General features: G+C 50.7%; 1 protein-coding gene across 1 annotated transcript; it reads left to right on the top strand.

Moving 5' to 3' along the window:
* Nucleotides 1-13,404: 13,404 nt before the first annotated feature.
* Nucleotides 13,405-19,390, top strand: MSX2 (msh homeobox 2). Its single transcript, XM_080400769.1, has 2 exons — nt 13,405-13,808; nt 17,314-19,390. Exons 1-2 carry the CDS (start codon nt 13,454-13,456, stop codon nt 17,736-17,738), a joined length of 780 nt encoding a protein of 259 aa, XP_080256895.1. The 5' UTR covers nt 13,405-13,453; the 3' UTR covers nt 17,739-19,390.
* Nucleotides 19,391-22,844: the final 3,454 nt, after the last annotated feature.

Below are 22,844 nucleotides of genomic sequence, written 5' to 3' on the forward strand. Positions count from 1 at the left end.
GCATCTGAAAATTCTTCAAAAAAGACAAATAAGCAAGCAAAAAAACAGTGGTTTAAGGGGGTGGAAATGCTGCATCATTGGCTGGAGAGGTATAATAAATTGGCTGAGATTCTTTGCCTTTCTGAAGCTTATCTTTCAATTTCGAAGCAGATTTTACCCCCTTTGCATTTGTTTCTTTGAACAGTAAACTTGATCTTCACCGAGAGGATGGAAGGAGCAAGAGAGATACTGATACAGTCAGAAAGGGTCATGCCTTGAGGTTTGCAGACCCTGGGCAATAGCTGCAACACACAGCAGTGATTTATTCCTGTTCCCGTGCCCAGCTGAGGAACAGAGCTTTCACTCCCAGTCCCCAAACCTGCAGCATGGACACCTGATACATCCTAGAGAAAATGCTGACCACTGCAAGGCTGGATCCCAAATTAATACTGGCTAAGATGCCACTGGAAAAATACAAGTGGCTTGTGCTTCCTCAACTCCAGAGGTATATGGGACGGGTTTCATTATCGGCACAAGCTGCTGGCCGAGGTGACACCCAGCAGCAGCCAGGACAGGAGCTTTTGCAAAGCAGGAATCACCCAGACACAAACCCCAGCTACTGCCACTTCTGCTCTCAGGGACTCCTGGTGCTTTGAGCAGGGACTAAGTGTGGCTGTAAGGGCACCGGTGGGTTCCCGGTGTAAAGTAAAAAAAGCAAAACTCAGAGTTCAACAGTATAAGATCATGCGGTGGTTTCCTTTGTAACAGGTATATGGCATCAGGAAGTTTTTTGTATTAATGAATTAAATAACAGAAATATTAGTTCAAGATGGTATATCGATAAGGAAATATTTTTTCTGTGTTATGAAATTTGGGTTATGTGCCAGGGTGAAGCAGGAGATACCGGGGAGTTTCCCTGTGTTCTGACACTTACCCCTCCTGGGCTGTAAACCAGGGAAAGGGGATAATTGTGCAAAATCAGGGTTAGAACAGAAATTCCTTCATCATCCAGTCATGACCCTGACTTTCCCACGTATGTTCCCTGCATGTTTTGATCAATATTTTCTCTGGTATTTCAATAACTGTAAACTGTCATTCTAAGAACCCACAAGTTACAACATTAAATAATGTTTTCAGATATGCTTATGTTGTTTATTTTAAGGATATGTCTAAATGGATCCTTCTAATTGCTCCATGGAAAAACAAGTTTACTTTATGGTTTGAGGGTGTAAGGCTGGCTATCATATTACTTCTGTATTTGTATGAGTGACTATTCAAATGGTTGTGATAAGCTACCGAGCCTGAAGAGCTACAATTAGATGTTTCCAGAAGCTTGTGCCCTGTCAGTCAGCACAAGGTGCTACAGATTTTGTAAAAACACTGCACTGAGCTACTTGGAAAATTTCAAAATGAAATATTTGTTAAAATAATGCCCATTTTCCCAGCATCAGAATAGCAGATTTTGTGTTTGTCTGGGTAGGGGTTTTTTTCCAAAACTTTTTGGATGTTTTGATCTCAGGTTTTAATAAAACTGTTTAGAAATGTGCTGGAAAGTCACCTTTGTTACTTAAAAAAAAAAGTAAAAAAACACAGCGTGTGTTAAATTGTGTGTTTGAATCCATCTCTATAACTTATTTGATGAAAAACACTTCTTTCGAAAGAACAGACTCCATGAAGTGAATAGACATATGGGTACTGACTGATTTTGTTGTTAAAAGAAATGCAAAATCCAAAATGAAACCTTGTTTTCAGCATTTCCAGAATTGGAAGAAGACAGAAGTAGCTCTCCTTCCTGAAACCAACCTGCTTCATCAAGGTGCTCTCCCAGCAGTGCAAATGAAGGTGCTTATTCAAACTTGCAAACAAAATCCAGGAAGATCCTTTTGGTGTTTGGTATAAAGCCATTATGCAGGTGATTAACCCATTAATTTTCAAATGTGTACGTTGTCAAACATGACAAAACAAACGAGAGGAGGATGAAAGCAAAGTTACCAATTACGACGTTGTACGAAGGAGTCAGCCCGGATTTAAGTGACAGACCTTTCTCTTCCCTTTAGGTTAATATTGCTTAAATTGCACCGAGCAATTTGCCACATATGATGCAAGTTAAATACCACTCCTGCAAACTCCGTGGAGAATTCTGCTGGCTCAAAGCACTTACAAGTGGCAAGACTGAATCAACCAACTTCAATTGAAATGTATATTTGACTGGATATTGCATTTCCTTTGACTTAAAATGCAAATTGCAACTGACTCAGATCTAGCTCTGGATGTGGGAAATGTGATTCAAAAGTCATTCAATCAAATGGAAGTCAGGACTCCACAGCTTAGTTTCTGTTTCAACCACTAACTTTTAAAACTAAGGTTAGACAATAATCTTTTTATGCCCTTGTCTTTGTGTTAACCAGCTTTTAATTTAAGACTATAATTTTAGGAATAATTTGAGATCTCAGCAACAGAGATTCTCTTCTATGCAGTTGCTATAAATGCAGAGAGAGAGATGTACACACACACACTTTAAAAAAACTGTTTGGGAGCAGATCTCGAGGGTTAGTATGCTATTGTTTGATGAAGATACAATTTGGAGAACATAAAGAGTTTGTTTGGAGGTAAACAAAGAAACCCTGGCACTATCCACCTTACAACTTGTCAGATATCTTGAACATATATAATAAAACAAACATTTTCAGAGAGCAGCAAATAATTTTCAAGGCATCAATCTAGAGATACCCAACACCCATTACTCTGGATATCCAGATTAAATTTTAAGGCTGAAAAAGCTGTGATCAGCTTCTGGTGTTCCCCTTTAAACACAATTATGTTTTTCCCATTTAACTGGTGATCAGATTTTTTCAGATCTCCATTTTACCAGTCAAGAAACTTCAGTGGAACAATAACCTAAAAACTACAAACATTTTCTCCTACACTATTACTAACACTTGCATGAGAAAGCAGAAATTTCAATCAAAAAAGCAGAATTTCAATCATCATTACTTTTTTCTTTTTCTAATTTTTTTTTTTTGTACCAAGCCATTCATTTCACTTGGATCATGGAAGTGAAAAAGTTACTGTCATTGGCATTTATACTTTTTTCTGTTCCTGGCACTACTGAATTTGGGAGGTGGTAGTGGGGATTTTAATTATGTAAGATAATTCTTTTAATTGGAAAACTTAATATCCCCCTGTTTATACTTTCTTACATTCTTGATTTCAAAAACGATGCTGTTTGTTTGTTTTACAAAATCCAAGTTTGGCCTGAACAAGCCCATAGAAAAGCCAGTTAATAAAATTACTCAGTATTTATGCTTCTCGCTACAGATTGCACAGAGCTAGCAGGAGAATACACACATGAAGGAGTGTCTGTCTCTCTCACATCCAACACGGGATGATCTCATGTTTCTCCTGCCTTTTTATATTGTTGCTGGAAACGTTTACCTGGGGAAAAAAAAAAAAAAAGAAAAAAAAAAAGAAAAAAGGAGACAAGAGTTGATTTGCCCTCCTGACAGAGACATATACTCTGTGGCGGTTAGAAAATTCTGTTCTTCCCTTGTCTCTGTAGGTCCTGTGCTAGTGTCATCCCTCTGTTTCCAACAGTGCTCAACCTCTGCTGCTTGTGTGCTACGTAAGAGCCAGCCTGTAGCCTGGTAGAAGGACTGAAGAAAAACCACTGGAGGGAAAAGAAGTGGAATTGGGTCTGAAGACTTGGAACCCTTCTGCTCCTTGCATTGTAAAGCCCTTCCATGGGAGTTAGAGCAACCTAGCACGAGCTAGGAAAGCAGGCTGCAGCGAGGGCAGGAGGAGACAAAGGGGGGCAGAGGCTTCCCTTGGGAGCAGGAGGGAAGGCACCCTCAGCGAGGTGAGATGGGAGCTCACAACCAACCCTTCCACATCTGGGCAGCGCTCCAGCGTCTGCTGAATCAAGCCCAGGGCTGGAGGCAGCGTTTAAAGCCAAAGCGGGGGCAACAGAGGTGAGTGGGGAGACAGCCGGCTCCCTGGCCATGGGCTGCTTGGAAGAGATCCTGAGTGCTCGGGAGAGAGGGAGCAAATGCCCTTCTTCCAAGCGTGGCTGCTGCTCCGCATGCCGTCCCATTCCTCCTTCTCCCTTGCCCACCTTGCGGGCATGTCGCCAGGCTGAGGAAGGCACACCTCTGCGTACGGGACCGTGCTGCAGTCAAGGGTGGCCAGGGAAAAACATGTGGCAGTCACAGACCATTTCCAGCAGCCTCCTGGGGTCACCAACAAAGATCTGAAGGAAGGGGCAGCAGGCGCCGCTTCATCCAAGCGTTGTTCCATGTGGGCATTTACTACCTTATTCTCACCCACTATCCTTCCCGTGCCAAGGCCAATGCAAAGCCAAGCGTGACCCCTCTGAATCCTGTAGGACCCTCTGGCCCCTGCAGCACACGCTATGCTTGCAGTGAGGTTCTGCATTAGAATCCAAGCACCAGTGGGCACGGTGAAGGTAAATCGAGGACACCTATGCCCCATGATTTGCTCTGTGCAGTTTGTAGCCTGCAGAAGCTGCTTTTCTTGGCATCCACCACCTTGAAAGAGAACAGTTTGCGTTTGGCTGCAAACTGATCTGCAGAAGGAAAATACACACACACACCCCAAAATCTGATGTTATATGCTAGCCTTTTTGCTAGTAAAGAAAAGCAAAGGGATAATCACTAACAATAATGTTACCCTTGCAATAAAGACTTACTATGAGGAAAAGCTTCTAGTGTTTCCCAGAAGGCATCAGCAACTTTCATATTTATTGAGTATAATCTGCCTTTTTCATTATCCTCTTTGAATTCTACCACACCAATAATAACTCTAATCATACCATTAGCAATTACCTCCAAGGTTTTTTGCCAGTTTCACCTTTATTACCAACTGGTAGATGTTCACGGGAAGGCATTTCTCTCTTTTCCTGTAATCATGGGTATAATTAATCTTGACCTATTTGAAACATGACCAAAGAAATCAAAATGTTACTGATAAACTAAGAATTTGTGCTTGTGAATGATGACAGAAAAAAATATGATTTAAAGCACAAATGGAAGTGCGAAAGAGGCAAAGGGTACTTTATCTTTCTGTTGTTGTCTATGGCAGCATAGAGATGTGTTGCAAATTTAGCTGGTACTGGTCACGCTCCAGTAGACCTGGTAGGAATTTTGGATCATGCAAAGCCTTTGTTAACATATTAGACCTTGGGCTGATTAAGCCAGTGGTAATTGAATTAAAATAGAGTTAGGTCATAACGAGGCTGGCTTTGTTGGACCTACACCGATAATGATGGAGAAGCAGAGCCAATACTGTCACTGCAGACCAAGGCTGACTAAACTATTCTGATTACTGTTCGTTTGGGATTTATCCCTCTCCAACGTAGAAAACTGTTAACATAATTTTAAGATTATTTTCTTGGCGTACATAGATCTGGCTTTCGCTGTGCTGTAAAAAGCAGCAGCCCCCTCCCTCATCCCTCTCCTCCTCCCCCTGCGCAGTGCATGTCTCTGGAATCCAAACTTCTAGAGATCCAAGTGTTGCCCAAGCTGTTATCTGTTGTGGGCCAAATGAAAATTCATTACTCAGATACTCCTGCATGCTGGAGCTCTGGTTGCTGTCTAAAAGTCTCTGTGTTGTGGCTGAGAACCATCTGGAGTAAATCAAATGAAATAAAACCTCTATTAACTGAACCTTAAATATCCAGAGCTCACCATTATCACGGTCAAACAGCCTGACATTGCAAAAATGTCTTTGCTCAGTACAAATCTCTGTTTCCCACGTTTTTTCACCATTGTCACTGCTGCTCAGGAAATCGAGACAGAGCTGGTTGCCTGCATCCTGAAATATTTTGAACCACATTGTTACGTAGCCCGGTTGTGGAAGCTGACCAGTGCCAAGCCACTGAGAGGATCAGGGTCCAGCTACAAACCAAATCCTTAAACAGGGAGAGCATCTCTGAGCATCGCGGTCTTCTTAGCACCACTTTGAAATAAAAAAAAGCAAGTGTTGAAAAAACAATTTGATTTGACTGTAGCGTAACTGAGATTTTTGCAGATGAGGAAATGTGGGGAGCTACTATCCAAGAATTTTCCAGTGGAACAAAGTGGTGTTGTGCAGTCAGAAGAAAATGCAGATTTTTAATAAAAAGCACACAAAACTTGACTCAGTCTGTTACATGAAGCAAAAACCCACGTAACCGACTGCTGTGTTCCGATGGCAAACCCTCTCTGAAAGTGCTCCCTCCCCACAACCACTGCAAGTAGCCACCTCGAGTTAAACTTAAAGAATTTTCACTTTTTTTTTTTTTTTAACCTTGGAGTCTATAAACAAAGTCATTTAAAACGCGTTTTGTAAGTGCATAAGCAAAGACAGTGCTCAGATTGGAAAGAGGATTGTTTTCCAGGGGGAAATTATGGAAACAAGACAGTGTGGGATATTTCTAACTACCTTACTACATGAGCAGCAATATATGTAGAGAAAGAGGAAAAGCTATACTAACAGGGATCGAAGGACTGCAAACTGGCTGTTAGTGATTCTTGTCTCTCGTTTCTGAGAGGCTGTGCAAAATAAAGCTGTAAAAAATTGCTGCATGGATTTAATTTCATCATTTGCTAAATGAACATCCTTCCAACATCTGTTATATTCGGATTTGCTTTGCTTATTACAACTTTTCGTGCAAATATGCATATATATGTATATACACACAAATAAAAATTATTACCCTTCTTAAAAACGCTTGGAGCCGATACAATCTACAGTGGAATTAGGAGCATCCAAATAAATTCCCCACCCCTGCGTAACATTGCTGGGACCCTGACGGCATTCTCTGCAGAGCAAATATCATCTCGAAATGCAATCAGAATAATTGCGAACCCCGTGAAACAACCCTGAATGTAATTAAATAAAGGAAAAGGGGGGAGGGGGGGGGCGCGGGAGGGGGAATATCCCTGTAACCTTGGAGGGCTGGCTGGAATCCGGGGTGGAATGTGCTCTCTCCGGCGCTCGCTGCCCACCCCACTCACATCCCGCGCCCGGGGTAGGAAGCGCCGGGAACGAGCTGGACAGGGCTGGGAGCACCAGCACGTTGGGAATGGGGGTTGAGCTGGTCCCAGGTCCTGCGGGGAGCGCAGCTCTGAGCTCGCACCCGACGAGGGTCCCTCAACCACTGGGCAGAGCCGACCCCAGACCCAAAACACGGATCAGTCCCCCCGTCCTTCATTCTACCTAGTAACAATTCTAAAAGTCCTTGATCTTATGTCAATTATTTTTTTTCCGGGGGGGGGGGGGGGGGGGGGGGCGGGGAATAGAAAGAAAAAAGAATGAAAATTTAAGTTTTCTGTACAGAAATGATGCTTGAGAAGCGAATAAACCAACCGGCTGATCTCACAGACTCGGGTGCTCTCGCAGTCAATTTGTACCGAATCTAAGCCTGTACCCCAAAAGCGTTTCTCGATTTTTCTCGATGGGTTTATTACATCAGCCAGGGTGGTCAGGGAGGTGGGCAGCTGCGGGAGACCAGCGGTACATGGCAAAGCTGCCACCGTTCGGGGGGCTGGGGACAGGTTTTGAAAATAACGCCGGGGGGCTGAATGAGGAAAAACAACCGACAGCAGGTAACTGTAATTCGGGAATTGCATCCAGCGTGGGACCCATCTCCACACCGCGAATGTACTGCACAGATAATAGGATTTTCATAGCAGCTCCGTTTGGGCACGGGATAATTCAACATATTTCCCAGCTCACAGCTCCTCTGCCTTTCCCAGATGGGTGGAGGGAAGTAGGCAAAACATCGAAAACGAATGTGTATGAAAACTGACAAATACAAGTAAAACCGGCGTATAAAAATAAACTCAGTTGCTTGTTTATATGGGGAGATGGGTGTGCGCAGGCAGTGTCCGGGAATAATCGGGTGCTCGAATCTGTAAGTGCAGGAGCTTTCAGTTTATAACTCTCCACACATTATTTTGCACGCTGGGGTGACTCATTTTGATGTGTTCATAACGCAGACAAGCAGGAAGGTGTGCGCGATAATTAAGATTCACTGCAGCAAGGTCGATGAACACCGTTTGCGAACGGAAAGACGGAGCGCAGGGAAAAAAGTTGGGAGGTCATGGATGGGCATTTTTTCCTCCTTTTGCTCCCTCTTAAAAAAAAAAAAAAAAAAAAAAAAAAAAAAAAGAAGGAAGAGTGATGTGCGGAGCGGCGGGGGTGCCGCTCGCCGAGGCGGGGGGCGGCTGGCCGGGCGCCAGCAGGTGCCCGGGGTGTCTGCCCTCGGGGCCCGATCCTGCGCTCTCGGGAGGCAGCGCCGGCTGGACCCGCGTCCCGGGCAGCAGGGGCCGGCCCTGGCCTCCGGGACAGAGCGGGACCCTCTGGGCTCCGGGATCGCCTGAGGGACCCCCCCGGCACCGCAATCGACAACCGGCACCCCCGGAGTCCCGCTGTTCGTCGCAGCGAGGGGTCGCGTATCGCCTCCGCAAACCAAGTCTCCATCCGATCCTCTTGATCGCGAGTTTCCTGCACGTACATACAACCTCCCTACCAGCGCTCTCCTCCTCCGAAGCTCTCCCGTGTATTTATTTTAAAAGTTGGTACCTCGGAGGGGGTGGGGTGGGGTAATAATTTTCAATCCTTCAGGGCAAAACTGTTCGCTGCTTTGAGCAAAAAGCCACCTGATCTCTCACAACTATCCCCTGGCTCCTGCCAAGCAGAATAAAAACCTGCTCCTAAGTGAAACCCCTGAGCAGAAAGAGGGAGAGAGCAACCCTCGGCGGGTGGGAGAGGAGACGCTCGCCTTACGCAATGATCACGGCTCACTGTGCACTCGCCGTCTCAACGAGCGGATGGCACCGGTGCGACACACAGGAACCACCGTCGGGTGACACAGAGGACAATTATAACGCGTGATTGCGCTGGCCGCGCATTCCCGCACCGAGCGCCGGGCGGCTTTGCCCCCCGGCACCCACCTCCCCCGCACCGGCACCGCGGGACGGGCCCCCCCGGGCGGCCGGGGGATGCTCCGGGGAAGGGACCCCCCCGCCAGCCGCCCGGCAGCTGGCCCCGCAAACAGCGATCGGCCAAAACGGCTTCGGAAACGGAGCCCAGCGGACTCCAGAGGAGGATCTAGGTGGAAGCGTCGGTAACCAGAGCTGATCCCTCGGAAGCTCTGATGTTCGGCTCGTTTTAATTCCTCTCTAGCGTCTGGAGATAAATGCATAATATCTATTATTACAACGCCTTTCTCTTGGCTCCAGGTCTCATCTGGAGCAAGGTGATGAGACAAAAGCCTCCCAACCTCTGACACATCAAATATCACCTCGGCGCACACCTCCTTTCGGCATAAAACTTAAACATGATGCACATTCTGATTCCATTTTCCTGCCTTTCTCTCTAGTCAAACCGGGAGGCTGATGTTCCTTTCCTAAGGGACTTCCACACGCCAGCCTCACGGTGGCTCGTTAAAAAATCTCTGTGTAGAAAACGGCTTTATTAACCAAACCGATGTAAAAGGAAGGGGAAATGCTTGTGGGGTTGTCCCTCCCAAAGAATAAACGCTCTCCCACTGCCCACGGGCGTGTCGTCCCCACGAGGAGTCTGTAAAGGACACGAGCTGCTGCTCAGTGGACTGGGCATCGCTCGTCTAACGATCCGGATGTGCTCCCTCCTGATTCACACCGATAAGGGGAGTGGGGCGAGGGGACTGGAGGAATTGGACAGCCCTCCCGCCCGGCAATGCACCAGCACCGGCTACCGCACACTAATTGTGCTGTGGCAATTGGCGGTGGGGACGCTGCCCACGGCCCGACGGGTACCGGAGCGAGGATGCTGCGGCAGCGCCTGCCCGCCACCTCCCTCCGCCCCCGGGCTGGGAAAGGCGAAGCGGAGGTGGGCCGGGGGGTGGGGGGCTGGGGGGTGGGCAGGGGGAAGGCGGAGCTGGCCGGGACGGGCCGTCGCTGCTGCTGCTGCTGGAGCCGGTCAAACTGCACAGCCACTTCCCCCAGGAGCTTCCCTTTCATCTCCCCGCTCCTGGCGCCTGCAAAACAGCCTCAGTTTGTCTGCAACGTCTCTCCTCCCCCTGCGCTCCCCCCTCCCCGTCCCACTCCAGCTGAGAGCCCCAGGACCGGGGCGCCCAGGGCCCGCCCCGCCTCACAGGGGCTGGTGCTGCCAGAGGCGGCGGGGGGGGGAGGGGGGGGGGGCTGGGGGGTGAGGAGAGTTAGGGGCTTTCTGGGCATCCTTGGGATCCGGCCGTGCTCCGGGTGACGGCTCCTGACGGCGGCCCGGTAGTGGGGAGCACTCGGGCGTCGAGCTGAAACACAGCCCCGAGGAGGAGCCGCCCCGAGAGCCAGGCGGCTCCCGCCGAGCCCCGACGGCAGAGCCCCGACGGCAGAGCCCCCGGGACCACCCTCCTTGGGAGCGGGGTCTCACCGGGGACACGAGGGGGGAGCCCGACGCAAGGGAAAGCCCCCGGACTCACGTCGGTTCCCCGGGCCGGGAGAATTCCCTGCTGGTCTGAGGCTGGGCGGCCGCTCTGAGATCCTGGGCGGGGGGGAAGCCTTAATTCCTCCAAACCCGATCTCGGTGAGGTTTCCGTCCCGGCTTTCAGTGCCGTGTGGGGCTTCATCCTGCTATGTTTAACTGATAGGAGGAGGATGAAGGAGGGGAGGGGTGAGGGAGGAGAGAAACCTCCAAGTTCAGACTTTAGACAGAAAATGCTCCAACCTGGTGGTGGGCTAACACTGGAGAGGGCAAACGCCATGAGCAAACGCTGTGATGCTTTGCCATCCCAGGCGCCCCTGTGGCACCCAAAAGCCAGCCAAACCAGGCAGGATGAGCCACCTTCTGCTCTATGCTCCACAGTGCCGAGAGAAGCTTGTCCCTTGGTTCCCCTCCGTCCTCCAGCCTCCCAAAGGATGGCACCGCAGAGAAGCCTCCCCAAGCCCACGGGCACAGTGTGGGAGCTTGTCCACCCAGGCCACAGCCAGCACCCAGGGATAGAACCTGCACCCAAGGGACGTGATCAGTGTCACCATGACCTGCCCTCCTGCGAGCTCTCCTTCCCCAGGCGCCCTTCCAGCGGGCACTGACTTTGGGAGCGCGGTATAATTATCTGTAGCATTTTCAGCAGCCCCACAATGGTTTTCCACGGGCAGTGCATTGTTCTTGACACACAGGCATTGTTTCTGCATGTCCATCAATTCTCATTTACTTGTCACAGTGCAGGAAGCATGGAGAAGGGAAGGGAAGGGGAGGGGTGGAGGAGAGGGGCAAACACAACCCCACTACAGCAGCAGGGCTGGCAAGGCCGGGGCTGGCTGACTGCAGTCCTGCATCTGTCTCAGATCTTCCAGCAAAGAGATGAGTTCTGTAGAGAAGGAGAAGCAACAAACTGAAGATAGCAAGAACAGCTGGAGAGTCATCAGGTTGTAGGATCAGCTACTATTTTCACCCCTGGAGTAAAGCCCAAGTCAGGGCTCTGCTGTCTGAAACGTTGCAGGCTGCCTCAGCCAGATTAGTTGGGCTGAGGCAGTGAAAGGCATCACTTCTCTTTGCAGATCGTGCTTGGCTTAAATCCTTAACCCGTCGAGGTCTGCAGCAACACTGCTAGCAATAAGTAATGAGTGTGCAAACCCTACTATTAGTCCCACTGATGAGTGGGGTTTTGTAACACAGCTTCTCATACATGTCCTCCCACACTCCTCACACCTCAATCGCATGCCCCAGTCCCAATTTGACATCCGTGGCACCAGGCGAGATGCTATCAGTGCTATCAGAGTCAGGACAGGACGGGCTCAGATACTTGTTGGCTGACTGGGGTGGGGGTGGGGGGGGGTGGGGGGGTTGATTGACCAGGGCTATAAGGGGTTGGGGGACCCCCGGGCCCAGTGCAGCGCACCCAGTACAGCCCCATCCTTGAGATGCTCTCTGGTTTGGCCTAGGTAGAGGAGCACAGCCCAAAGAAAATTGGCACTGGAGCAGTTCCTCTCCCAAAAGCAGCTCCCAAACTGTCCTCTAGGAAAAGGTATCATCAGCAGGCTGCAGAGGGAGTGGGAAGTCATGATTTGTGTTAACAGGACTGGGGGCTTCCAAGACTGCCACATGGGCTGACAGGAAAGTCAGGAGTCCAAATCAAGCACAAGAAAAGCTAGTGAAATCCTGCATGTTTTGTGAAAGTGAGAGAAGGAAACGTGCTCAGGGAGCAGAGTCCTGCTGCTGCCGAGGACCAAGCTGTGTCCCAGCTGGCCCTGAGGCCAGGGCTTGGGGTGAGGAGCTGTGCCACGCAACCCCTCACCTGGGCAGAGGCACTGCTGCCTTCCTGCAGTATTTTGCTTTTTAGAGCCTCAGTTATAACTTATTACACCAAAACAGTTCCTCAGCTCTGCATTTCCTGGATGTTAAAAAACAACAACAACAACAAAAACCGAAAAACCCAGAGAAAGTTGTGGGCACAGCATGAAATAATGCTCGCCATAAGATTAAAATAATTATGAAAAGAACAATATGCATTTGCTTTTATCTGCGCGGTAATTAGAAACGCTTTTTAAAGGATACTCTTTATTCATACCACTGGTAGGAAGTCAAAAAGTGAGAGAATCTCTTTCATAGTACAGGTTTGATATGCCTCTTAATTAAGGGCTGCGTGCCCCTAATTTATTAAAGCTCATCCATTCATCACGTGTGTAATTGACGCTGGAAAAAAATAATAATTACAGATCTAACCTCTGCAGGATGGTTTTGCCCGACTTGGGTCCTGATGCCGAGGGAACGCAAACAAAAAAAAAAAAAACCTTTTGGGATGAAAAACGAGCGGCGGGGAGCAGGGGCCCGCGTCCCCCCGCGGGGGCGTCGGGCTGAGCCGGGTCCGGCACCCCGCAGCCCCTAACCAGTGACAGCAGAAAGGCTCCCCATTCCGGGGGGGGGGCGCTCCGGGGGGGGCGTTCCGGGGGGCGGGGGCGCGTCGGTACTCGACGGGGCGGCAGAGGGGGCCGGGGGGGCCGGGAGGAGCCGGGCCGGCGGCGGGAGGAGGCAGAGCCGCGCTCTTCTGAAGTTTCCTCTTCGCCTAATCATCAGCCTTAATTACCCCGGCGGCTTTTTCTCTTGCTTCGCTATGATTATAGCCCTGGACGGCTCCTTAATGGCACAGCCCCGCTGGCTGCCCGTGTCATTAACTCCTAATTCATTTCGGAGCGGCGGGGGCCCCCCCGACGGCATCGGCCCGACAAAAAAAAAAAAAAAGGTTTCCGCCCTCCGCGGCCCTCCGAGCCAATGGCATGAGTCACCCCGCGACGTCAGGCCCAGCGCGGGCCCTGATTGGCCGGCGCGGCGTTTACTCCACTTCCCAAAGGAGGAAAGAGCCGGGAGCCCCCAGAGGGGGGAAAAAGGGGGGCGGCCCCGCAGCGCCTCACTCGCGCAGTCCCCGCGCAGGGCCGGGCAGAGGCGCAGCGCAGCTCCCCGGGCGGCCCCGCTCCAGCCTCCCTCCGCACCCGCGATGGCTTCTCCTTCCAAGGCGAAGGAGGTTTTCTCCTCCGACGAGGAGGGCCCGGCGGCCGGCGCCGAGGAGCACCACAAAGTCAAGGTGTCCAGCTTGCCGTTCAGCGTGGAAGCCCTCATGTCCGACAAGAAACCCCCCAAAGAGCTGCCGCTGGCCGCGGCGGGGGGCAGCGCCGACGGGGCGGCCGTGGGCACCTCCAGGAACCTGCTGCTGCCGGGCCACGGCTCCCGGGACGCGCACAGCCCCCCCGGGGCGCTTACAAAAACCTTCGACACCGCCTCGGTCAAATCGGAGAACTCGGAGGACGGCACGTCCTGGATCCAGGAGGCCGGGAGATATTCCCCGCCGCCAAGTGAGTGGCCGGGGGAGCGGCGCCGGGGGCTGCGCCGGCGGCCGGGGGGCGAGGGCGGGCGGGCGCAGAGCCCCGGCCCCGAGCTGCGCTGCTCGCCGGGCGCCGGGATGCGCGCAGCGCGCTGAATATGTGCAGTATATTTTATATATGTATTTCCATCTACATGTGTGTGAGTGGTATGTGTGCGTTACGGATTTCTTCATATGTATGTTATATCTCTGCGTTCATACAGTTACAGATTGTTATACGCAGGTATATAAAAATACATATTTAAAAAAAAAACATAGATCAGGAGCTGCCTTTCCCGACACACGTCTCGCCGGCTGCCAGTTCGTCCGTTTATGTTATCTCGATGCAAGGAGAACTGGGAATTCTCCCGGTTCCTTTCTCCCTGACACCACGCGTGGCAAAGCCATCCTGTGAGGTCGGGAGGTGTCCCCGCCAGTCCCCGCCTGCCCGGCGCGGTCTCCCGCCGGGTCTCTCCCGGCGCGGTGCTTGTCTCTCTCCTGCGTTGCCTGCAGCCTGCCAGGGTTCCCCGGGCTGGGCCTGACCCCTTCAGCCCCTGCCATCCCTCCCGACCCCGTCCCCACCGCCTTAGGGACACGCCATCCGGAGGTGACAGGTCACTTCTTCAACCCTTTTTGCTGTTCGAGCCGCGCTGCTGTGTCTGCGTTGAATTGCATTTCGCTTTTGGGGACATCCCTTAAAAAAAAAAAAATCAATTGCTTCTAAAATACAGAAAAAACAACAGTACCTTCAGGAGAAGGTGACAGCCGCAGCCCGGCAGCGCTAGGCTTTCTGTCGGCACCTGCGTTAGCAGATCGATCCGCTCTCCCCGCGCATCCCCGACGTGCCTGATGCACATGTAACGCTCGGCTTTACTGAAGTTAGTGGCTTTACAGACGCGGACTGTCCCGCCGGACAGCCTCGCAGAATTTGTTCCTGTAACCTAATATTGCAAGAAGGAAGTTTAGTGCTATTACAGCTCCTTTTTTTTTTTTTTTTTTTTTTTTTTACAATCGTTTCGATTTGGCTTTCAGTCGCTTCCTTTCCTTTGCGATAATCCCGAATTAATTTGATTTCTAACGTGCTGGGAGGAGAGCAGCCTGCCCGTGTCATTCCCTGCGTAGCTCCCGTTTGCGATTTCCATGTATCCCCAACTATGCTGGAAAAGCGTGAAAAACAGCGTGTGCTCCTACTCGAACCCCTTCTCGAAAACTGCTCAAACCCCAGACACAAGGCCTAATCTTTTCCCGGTGCATTTTTTTCCACTTCTAAATTCTTTCTTAAAATCGGCGGTTCGTGAGATCTGCAAAACAGCAGGGCGAGGGCTTCAGTCGCCAGGGACTGCAGTGGGTGATGGCAGCGGGATTTGGGGTGAAAAGTGATGGTCAGGGAAGGGAAGGTCCTTCGGCCTCGATCATCTTCCCGATTTCCCGGCGCTCGGTCCCTGGGAGCCGGTGTGACAGCAAGGGGCGATGGCCAGTTCCCCCCGGGAAGCCCGTCCGTCACGGGCGGCGGAGCGGGGAGGATGTGTGACATTAGAAACAGCTCCTCGATTTACGATCATTAATAATCCGGGTGGGATGAACTGGGGGAAGAGCTGTACAAATTGGATTTTTGAACAACGCGAAAAGGCAGCTGTCTCCGGGTGATGCTTTTTGTCCGGCATTGGCCAGAAAACGGAGGACAAATAGAAAAAAACCCCAGCGAAACAAATGCCTGCAGCCAGGGCTTGAGGACTGTCACGGGATAAGCGCAATGACAGGGTCAGCGATGGCGACGGTCCCCGCCGCTTATCAGGGCTGGGGGATGGGGAGGGAAGAAGCCTCTGACCGCTTGGGTGTATTCCGGGGAAATACTTACCCGGGATTTAATTTGAAAGCATGTGTTTGCCGTTTCCCCCTGCGCGTAGAAGTCGGGACAGGTCGGGCTAAGCCAGCCCGCCCGTCGCGACAGTAGCCCCGTGGAGGCTGTCCCTGCCGGGCGGCCCCTCCGCGCCCCGGGAGACAGGAACGGGCTGCCTTTAAAGAGAGACTGGGATAACGGGGTGACCGGTAGGGAATTTAGGGTCCATTCAGTGTCGTTTGAATTTAATGCTAGTTTTGGAGCGAACCGACTGTCACGGTGAGCACCGTAATTAGTAAAATGCCCTCGTGTGATCATAAGACGGTATCTGACAAGTTGTTTTCTAAGAGGGTTTTATTTTTCGCTTTCAGTATCTAGAAGAAGAGTAAGAAGAGAAGTTTTAACTTTTTCTGCTTAGCTGTTCTCTCCCTCCCCTCTCTCAACTTTTGAACGTTTTCCTCGTGGGATTTGTTTAATTGCCCGATATGCACTTAAACAGCTTCGGGGTTCACTTTATTTTAAAAAATAAAAGGAAAGTGAAAGGGGTCCAGAAAACACGACGTGCAAATACTAACAAGCGTTTGAAACAGACACTGCAGCACGTACAAAATTTAGCAGCCTCTTAAGAGCAGCCTGGGTGTCATTTTCTGTATCAAGCTGGGGAGCCCAGGGGAGCTGGTCGTATGCCCCGGGAGCAATCCAAAACACAGCCAAATCGCTGAGCTTTTGAAGTCAGCCACAGGTTTTTTTAATCGTTCTTGAGATTGCAAAATTATTAGTGAAATGCAAAATGAGTCTAAAGACAAGTCAGCGATGTGCTGTCCCGGGCACATGTGCCTAACCTGGTTAGGGTTACAAGGCAAGCACAAAAGGTAGTAGATTTCCTGACTTTTATTGGCTATGGATGCTTGTAGCTATGTCTTCATTTTTTTAGATGGGCAAATGTCATAAAAACTAAATGTTGAATGAAATGTGCACTGCTTTTTTTTTTTTTATATACTTGTTCAAAACCAGAAAATACTCCTTGAAAAGAAAAGTTATAAAGCAGAAGAAAAGGTTGCTCTTGAAGAAGAAATAGTAAGAAAAATGCCCAGTTATCTAAATGACAAAAATTATCAGACCCACTTCTTCAGCTGTCAGAAAAAAAAGATAGGGTTGACTTGTTGCATTTGGTGGAGAAACCCTGGCGAAGGGCTGGGCTGGGCTTGTCTCTTGCAGCACTGTTCTTTTGTGGGTCTCTTACTTTTGCCTGTATGTTCGTCCCGTGCATTGCTGGAGTTATTCATCCAGTTCTGCAGCTACCAAGATGCTGTTCTGTGTGTTCTAGACCCCTGTGATGTGACTCCTAAAGCAATCTGCTGTGTGTGTGCCTGTGAATCCTTCGTGCCCTGATTGCCTACAAGCTGTCCCTTTGAAATCACTGAGGCAAAATTTCACATTTCCAGGACGTCTGCTGAAGTCCTGTGAACATAAGTTTGGCCAGAAAAATATTTCCAGAACCACTTGCAAAAGGATCCCCTGTTTTGAGGGTATTGCCTGGTGGGACACTCCCTTCACCCCCCCCTCCCTTCCCACCCCAGCCCTCTAAAACGCGGCATCTCTCGAGAGCACTCAGGTCCCCCTGCGTTGTGATAACTGGCCTTTCCCTTCCTTGCAGGACACCTGAGCCCCACTGCCTGCACCCTGAGGAAGCACAAGACGAATAGGAAGCCCCGAACCCCATTCACCACTTCCCAGCTGCTGGCTCTGGAGCGCAAGTTCCGCCAGAAGCAGTATCTGTCCATCGCCGAGAGAGCCGAGTTCTCCAGCTCCCTCAACCTCACAGAGACCCAGGTCAAAATCTGGTTCCAGAATCGGAGGGCCAAGGCCAAGAGACTGCAGGAGGCTGAACTAGAGAAGCTCAAAATGGCAGCGAAGCCCATGTTGCCGTCAGGATTCAGCCTCCCTTTCCCCATCAACTCTCCCATCCAGGCTGCCTCACTGTATGGAACATCCTACCCTTTTCACAGACCTGTGCTGCCTATCCCGCCCGTTGGACTCTATGCTACTCCTGTTGGATATAGCATGTACCACTTATCCTAAGAAGATCAGAAAGACAAAGCGACAGTGAGACAGACTTCCTGGTGGATCATGTCCGACCCTGAGAAGGCAGTACCCCAGCCAGTACTGGCTGTTCTTTCTGCACGCTTCTATCTGCCATCCTGAGTGTACGGGAGTTTGCGTTAGCAAAGCAAGACATCCTGTACGCTATGGGTTGGGTGTCTTCTGAGCGTGCTCTGAGCGCTGAGAGTCTGATCCTCAAAGAAAAAAAATGTAAAAACAAACAAAAAGAAAAAAACATTTGAGCAAATTTAGGGGTTTTATACAGTGCACGTGAAACTAGAATAAAAAAGAACAGGTGAAAAAGCAATCTCATCTTAAGAAGGCAGAGATTTCCTGATGCCTTCCTGATGGGGCCCAACACATGTTTAAAGTAAGAGGGGTGCATGCCCTAAACCCACACTCTTGTTTCCATCAGTTAATTTGGGGGCAGGGGGGAGGGAAATAAAAAGGTGTAATCAAGGTTTTGTTGTTTGTTCTTTGTTGTTTTGTTTTTGTTTTTTTTTTTTTTAAAGAAAGCAGAGCCCTTAGCTAGAGACACCGTGTAAATAGAAACTAGACCCAGTAGAGTCTGAGTGAAGTTCAGAGCCAGCAAGTTCCTGCATTTCTGGGGGTAGGGAATATTTTTGCAGTCCGAACCTCGACAGATGTTTGCAAGGAGATGAACCGTGGGGCTCCTAAATGTAGAGCGTGGTTTTCTCCACCGTAGGCTCCTGTAATGCCTTTATCTGTATAAATAGCTTCAGCATTTGTAAAGCACTGTGAGGGGAGGTAACACGCAAGGGAGGGTTATTAGGCAGGCTGGTCGTTATCTCTTCTTATTGGCATGCTTAGAAATTTTTGGCTACAGCCAGGTAGTCTTGGCTCTGCAATGTTCGTTGAAAATGAGAAAAGAGGGAAGGAAGCTTTCTGGGGAAAGAAAATGTGGGTTGTTTCCACAGTGGTGGTGAGCAAAGGATTATTGAACACTTCTGGGACATATCTGGGTTTTTTTGTTTTTTTTTTTTTTTATTACTATTTGCAACAGTCTCGGTTAAATAGAAGAACCCCCCGAGTCTTCCTCTTCTTCCCTTGCTAAGGATGCCAATGTAAGTGACTCATGCTTCAAGCCCTTCTTAAGAGAGATCCAGGTATCACAAACAACCCTACTAGTAGGACGGTGGGGTGCCAAGAGACTGCGTAACCTGTCTGTCCCCGTGGGAGCTCCCCGAGCGCTGGCAGTATCTTCTCCAGGCTTCTCCTTGTAACTATTGTATTATGTGTATTACTCTTGCTAAACTTTGTGAGAAAGTTAGTCTGAAGGCTGTGGAGCACTGAAGGCAGAGCTTCTCCTGGATTTACTTTCTTAGCATGTTGTTGTGGAAGAAAGAAACAAACAAAAAAGCAGAAAAACGAGAAAAAAAAAAAAAGCCACGAGGTTTTGCTGGTTTTGGTTTGTTTTGACCCAGGCACTGTTGCTGCCTGGGACCCACTGTAGATGAACTTTCCCTCTCCTTTCCCCTTACCCCCAATCTTCCATTATAGGAAAGTCCCTTTGAAAGGGATGCCTTGTACAATTTTATATATTTTATTGAAGATTTATTATTTCTTATCTTTTATTTCGAATTAAATTAAAAAAGAAAAAACATGTTTAATCGCGTGTGGGTCTCTTGAGTGTTTGGAGTTCTTTAAAAGGTAACTTCTCTCCGTGTGTGTTTTGCAAGGCTGGGTCAAGTTCAAAGGAATGTTTGGGTTGCCTTTATGATTACTTCCCTTTTCTGAATCTGAATTAAAGCCAAATTTGCAGCACATGAAGGTGAATTGCAAGTCAACAATTCAAAGTCGAAAGCCAAACCTTTTATGAGGTTTCCTTGTTTTTAACAACCGCTTTTAGGCGCCTCTGTTCTTTACAACATCATACTCCGGTGATGTTTCCATCACTTTTCTTAGCCCGTGTGCTTTTTTTTTTTTGCTCGGGACTCTCCCTTCAACTCGCCTTCCCATTGACCTCAAATCCATGCTTTGGTGGGAGACTAGTCTCGACCCCCGCATAGTGGGGGGGTAATTTTGTACAGGTAAGACCTGTCAGGGACCCTGCTGTCCCCCAGTACAGCCGCATTCCGGGGGTCCCGGTTGCCGCCGGCGCTGCCCCAGGGTTTTCGGGGGCAGCCTGCCTCAAGGGATGCTCCCCTGGGGAGCAGGGGCTGGACCACTCGCCCCGGGCCCTTTTGGCGAGGGAGGAGAGGGGGTGCTCAGGTAGAGGGGCACCCGGGGGGCAGGGGTATGTACCGCCTCATGCCCAGGCGCCGTGCGGGCACAATGTACGTTTTTGTTGCAGGAGGCTCGTGCGGGTCAGGAGTGACCTTCGGGATCCCAGATGGAGAAAAGGGGGAATTCGCCTCTGTCGAAAGCGCCGGGCGATTTAACCGGGCTGGGCAGAGGAGAGCTCGCCCCGGCTCCAGCGCTCGCCCCGCAGCTCGCCCCGCACCGGTACCGGGGCAGCGCTCCCCGGCGGGCACAGCCCGCCCGCCCCCCGCGCCGGCGGCGCTCAGCACCACGCCGGATCCGGCCTCTGCCGTGCGAGAGGGAACGGGCCGGGGGGTGAAAGCCGCGGGGCTGCGAGGGAGCGGCTGCGGGCGGGGGCAGCGGCTCGGGGAGCTGCGGGCATCGCGGATCCCGCCCCGCTCGCCCCGCTCCCGACTCCGAAACGCTCCCGAACGCTGTTAACCTTCCCGCTTGGCAACTGCAGGGAACAAAGCTGGGGGAACATAATCTCCGTGCAGACTTTTCAAATTAGCATTTACTGCCGCATAAAAACCGGAGACAACCGCTTCTTTCTCGGGCTCCCTCTTTCTGAAGTGTTCTCCCCCTGAGTCCCGGGCAGGGTAAAGCCCCCTCGCCCCTCTCCCTCCCCGCCCGGCTGTCCCGAGTGCTCTCCTAGCTGGGCCGGGCCGGTTATAAATAAACCAGCGGTATTTTTTAACCTTCGGTATAAATCAGCTGTGTCAGGGATTACAGCTAAATCTTTTCGCTGGATATTCTTTGAGCGCAGGAGCTTTGTGTGTGTTATGATAGATCCTTAAATGGATACAGATTTATTGCAGAACACAAGGGTGTTGAAGGAAAAGCTTCCAAATCTCGGTTACAACCTCTGCTGCATGGGGAAGGCAGGACGGATCCGTGACACCTTCCCCGAGCTTGCGGATGGCATGACAATTCACCCTGCGCCCATTATTAACTTGTTCCAATTAAGGCCTTCAGAAAGGCCGAGTTAATTGAGTATTATATTTTATTAGGAGGGAGGTGTCAAGCTTTACTCATGAGACTTCATCATCGGCCTAATGGGAGCTGCCCCGCAGGCAGATCTGTAACTGAATAAATTACAGCGAGGCAGGGAAATCAGAATGCTATCATTAAAAGCGATGCACTTACTGAAATTCCTCCTCCACTTTCGCAAGAGGCTGTGGAGGTGTGGCTTTAATTAGTTATTTTAATGCAAAGTTAAATTGTTCCCAAAGTATTTTCTGACACAAAGCAGATGCGATGATTAGAAGTTGAGTGAGACTGAAAGGAGTTGGCATCTGTTCCAGGTACATCTATATATTTTAAATTCCCAATAGAAAGTGAAAAATAATTAGAGTAATAAATAATAAACATTAAAAACAGCGCGATAAATTATCCCGATCCTTAAAGTCCCGATTTGCTGAACGGCGGCTCAGGCCAGCCGGGCACAGCGCGGCTCTCCCGGGACCTTAATTCCCGAGGGATGGATTTGTTGACATAAACAGTTAGGAATGGGCTTTCTGAGTCTCTACGGCCAAGCGTTCATTACCTAAAGCCACGGGCGCTCGGAGCCTACATTTCATGTTGTCACGTTGCCTTGTCAAAGCCCGGAATTCCTGCATTTTATGGGGAAGGAGGAAAACGCGCTGGCTGCGGCGTGCCCGAGGGCGCCGGGTTTGATCTCGGCCGGGAGCCTCGCTGCGCGGCCGGGGGCTGCGGGCACCCAGCGCGGCGGGGCGGCAGCGGCGACCCGGGGGGACCCCGGCCCCTCGCCGGCCCTACCGTCAGGGATGGAGCCTCTCCCGGCTGGGCACCGGCTCCGGGCAGCGGGGGCTCGGCTCAGGAGCGAACACCTGCTCCGCGGATGCCAGAGCGGGGAGGAGGTTCCGGGGGGCGCAGCTGACCTCCATGCCGAGCAGGTCCGGGGGGTAAGCGGGGTCCTGCAGCAGCATCCCCCGCTCCGCGCCCCTGTGCGGTCTCCTTGGCGCGGACATCGCCGCACCGCGGATTTACACGCACTCATACACCGCACGGGTACGCGCGTGTGCGCGCGCACACGTGTCTCCATAGTGGTGAGCTGTACATTGCCATATAGCGCCCGCGCCTCGCCGCGCGAGTGCCATAGGCGCCCGAGTGCCCGATTTGCGCACACGCGGGGCTTTGCAGGATTTTTGGGGGTGAGCGCTGGACACTCGCGGCAGGAGGAGTGGGCCCCACGGAAGGCAGGACCCCCCACCTCCCCGCTCCCCCGTGCCGCCCCGCAGCTGCGGAAGGGGGCTCCACGCCCCGCGCTGGTCCCCCAGGGGGTGGCCAGAGCCCGCGGAGCAGCTGCGGGGCACCCAGCTCCCACCGCCCCCGGGGATGCTCCGGCGGGGAAGTCACCGTTTTGCTTTCTCCAGAGTTTATTCCCCCCCACCCCCGTTTATCCCCGGTTTGGTATCCCCGCAGGCTAACGTGTATCTCTTCAGTAAAACAATAAAGAAATATAAAAAAAATATTATTAAACAGGACCAAACAAAAAAAATAATCTCCACAAACACCCCAAATCCAGCGCTCCCCAGCGGTCCGCGTTTCTCCCGAGCCTGCAGTCAATAGCCACCACGGAGATTTAAAAAGCCTTTTCCGGGGGGTCATTTCCCGACGTTAACCCCCTTTTGGCAGCACCCGCATTCTTTGCCCAGGAAGTCTCTCTCGCAAAACAAACCCAAAGCGGTTATTCCCTTTTTTTTTTTTTTTTTTTTTTTTTTTTCATTCCAGAGCAAAGGGGTATATTTTTCCAGCGAAAAGCTTTCGGGATCTCGGGGCAACTGCCGAGCTCATCCCCGC

This window comes from Falco punctatus (genome assembly GCF_963210335.1).
Source record: "Falco punctatus genome assembly, chromosome: 8".
Classification (NCBI taxonomy): domain Eukaryota; kingdom Metazoa; phylum Chordata; class Aves; order Falconiformes; family Falconidae; genus Falco; species Falco punctatus.

Bases quoted from the DNA above. Each gene is read 5' to 3' on its own strand.
- MSX2 (XM_080400769.1), top strand. From the start codon at position 13,454: ATGGCTTCTCCTTCCAAGGCGAAGGAGGTTTTCTCCTCCGACGAGGAG. The intron at 13,809-17,313 runs GTGAGTGGCCGG...CCTTCCTTGCAG, and splicing joins GAGATATTCCCCGCCGCCAA to GACACCTGAGCCCCACTGCC.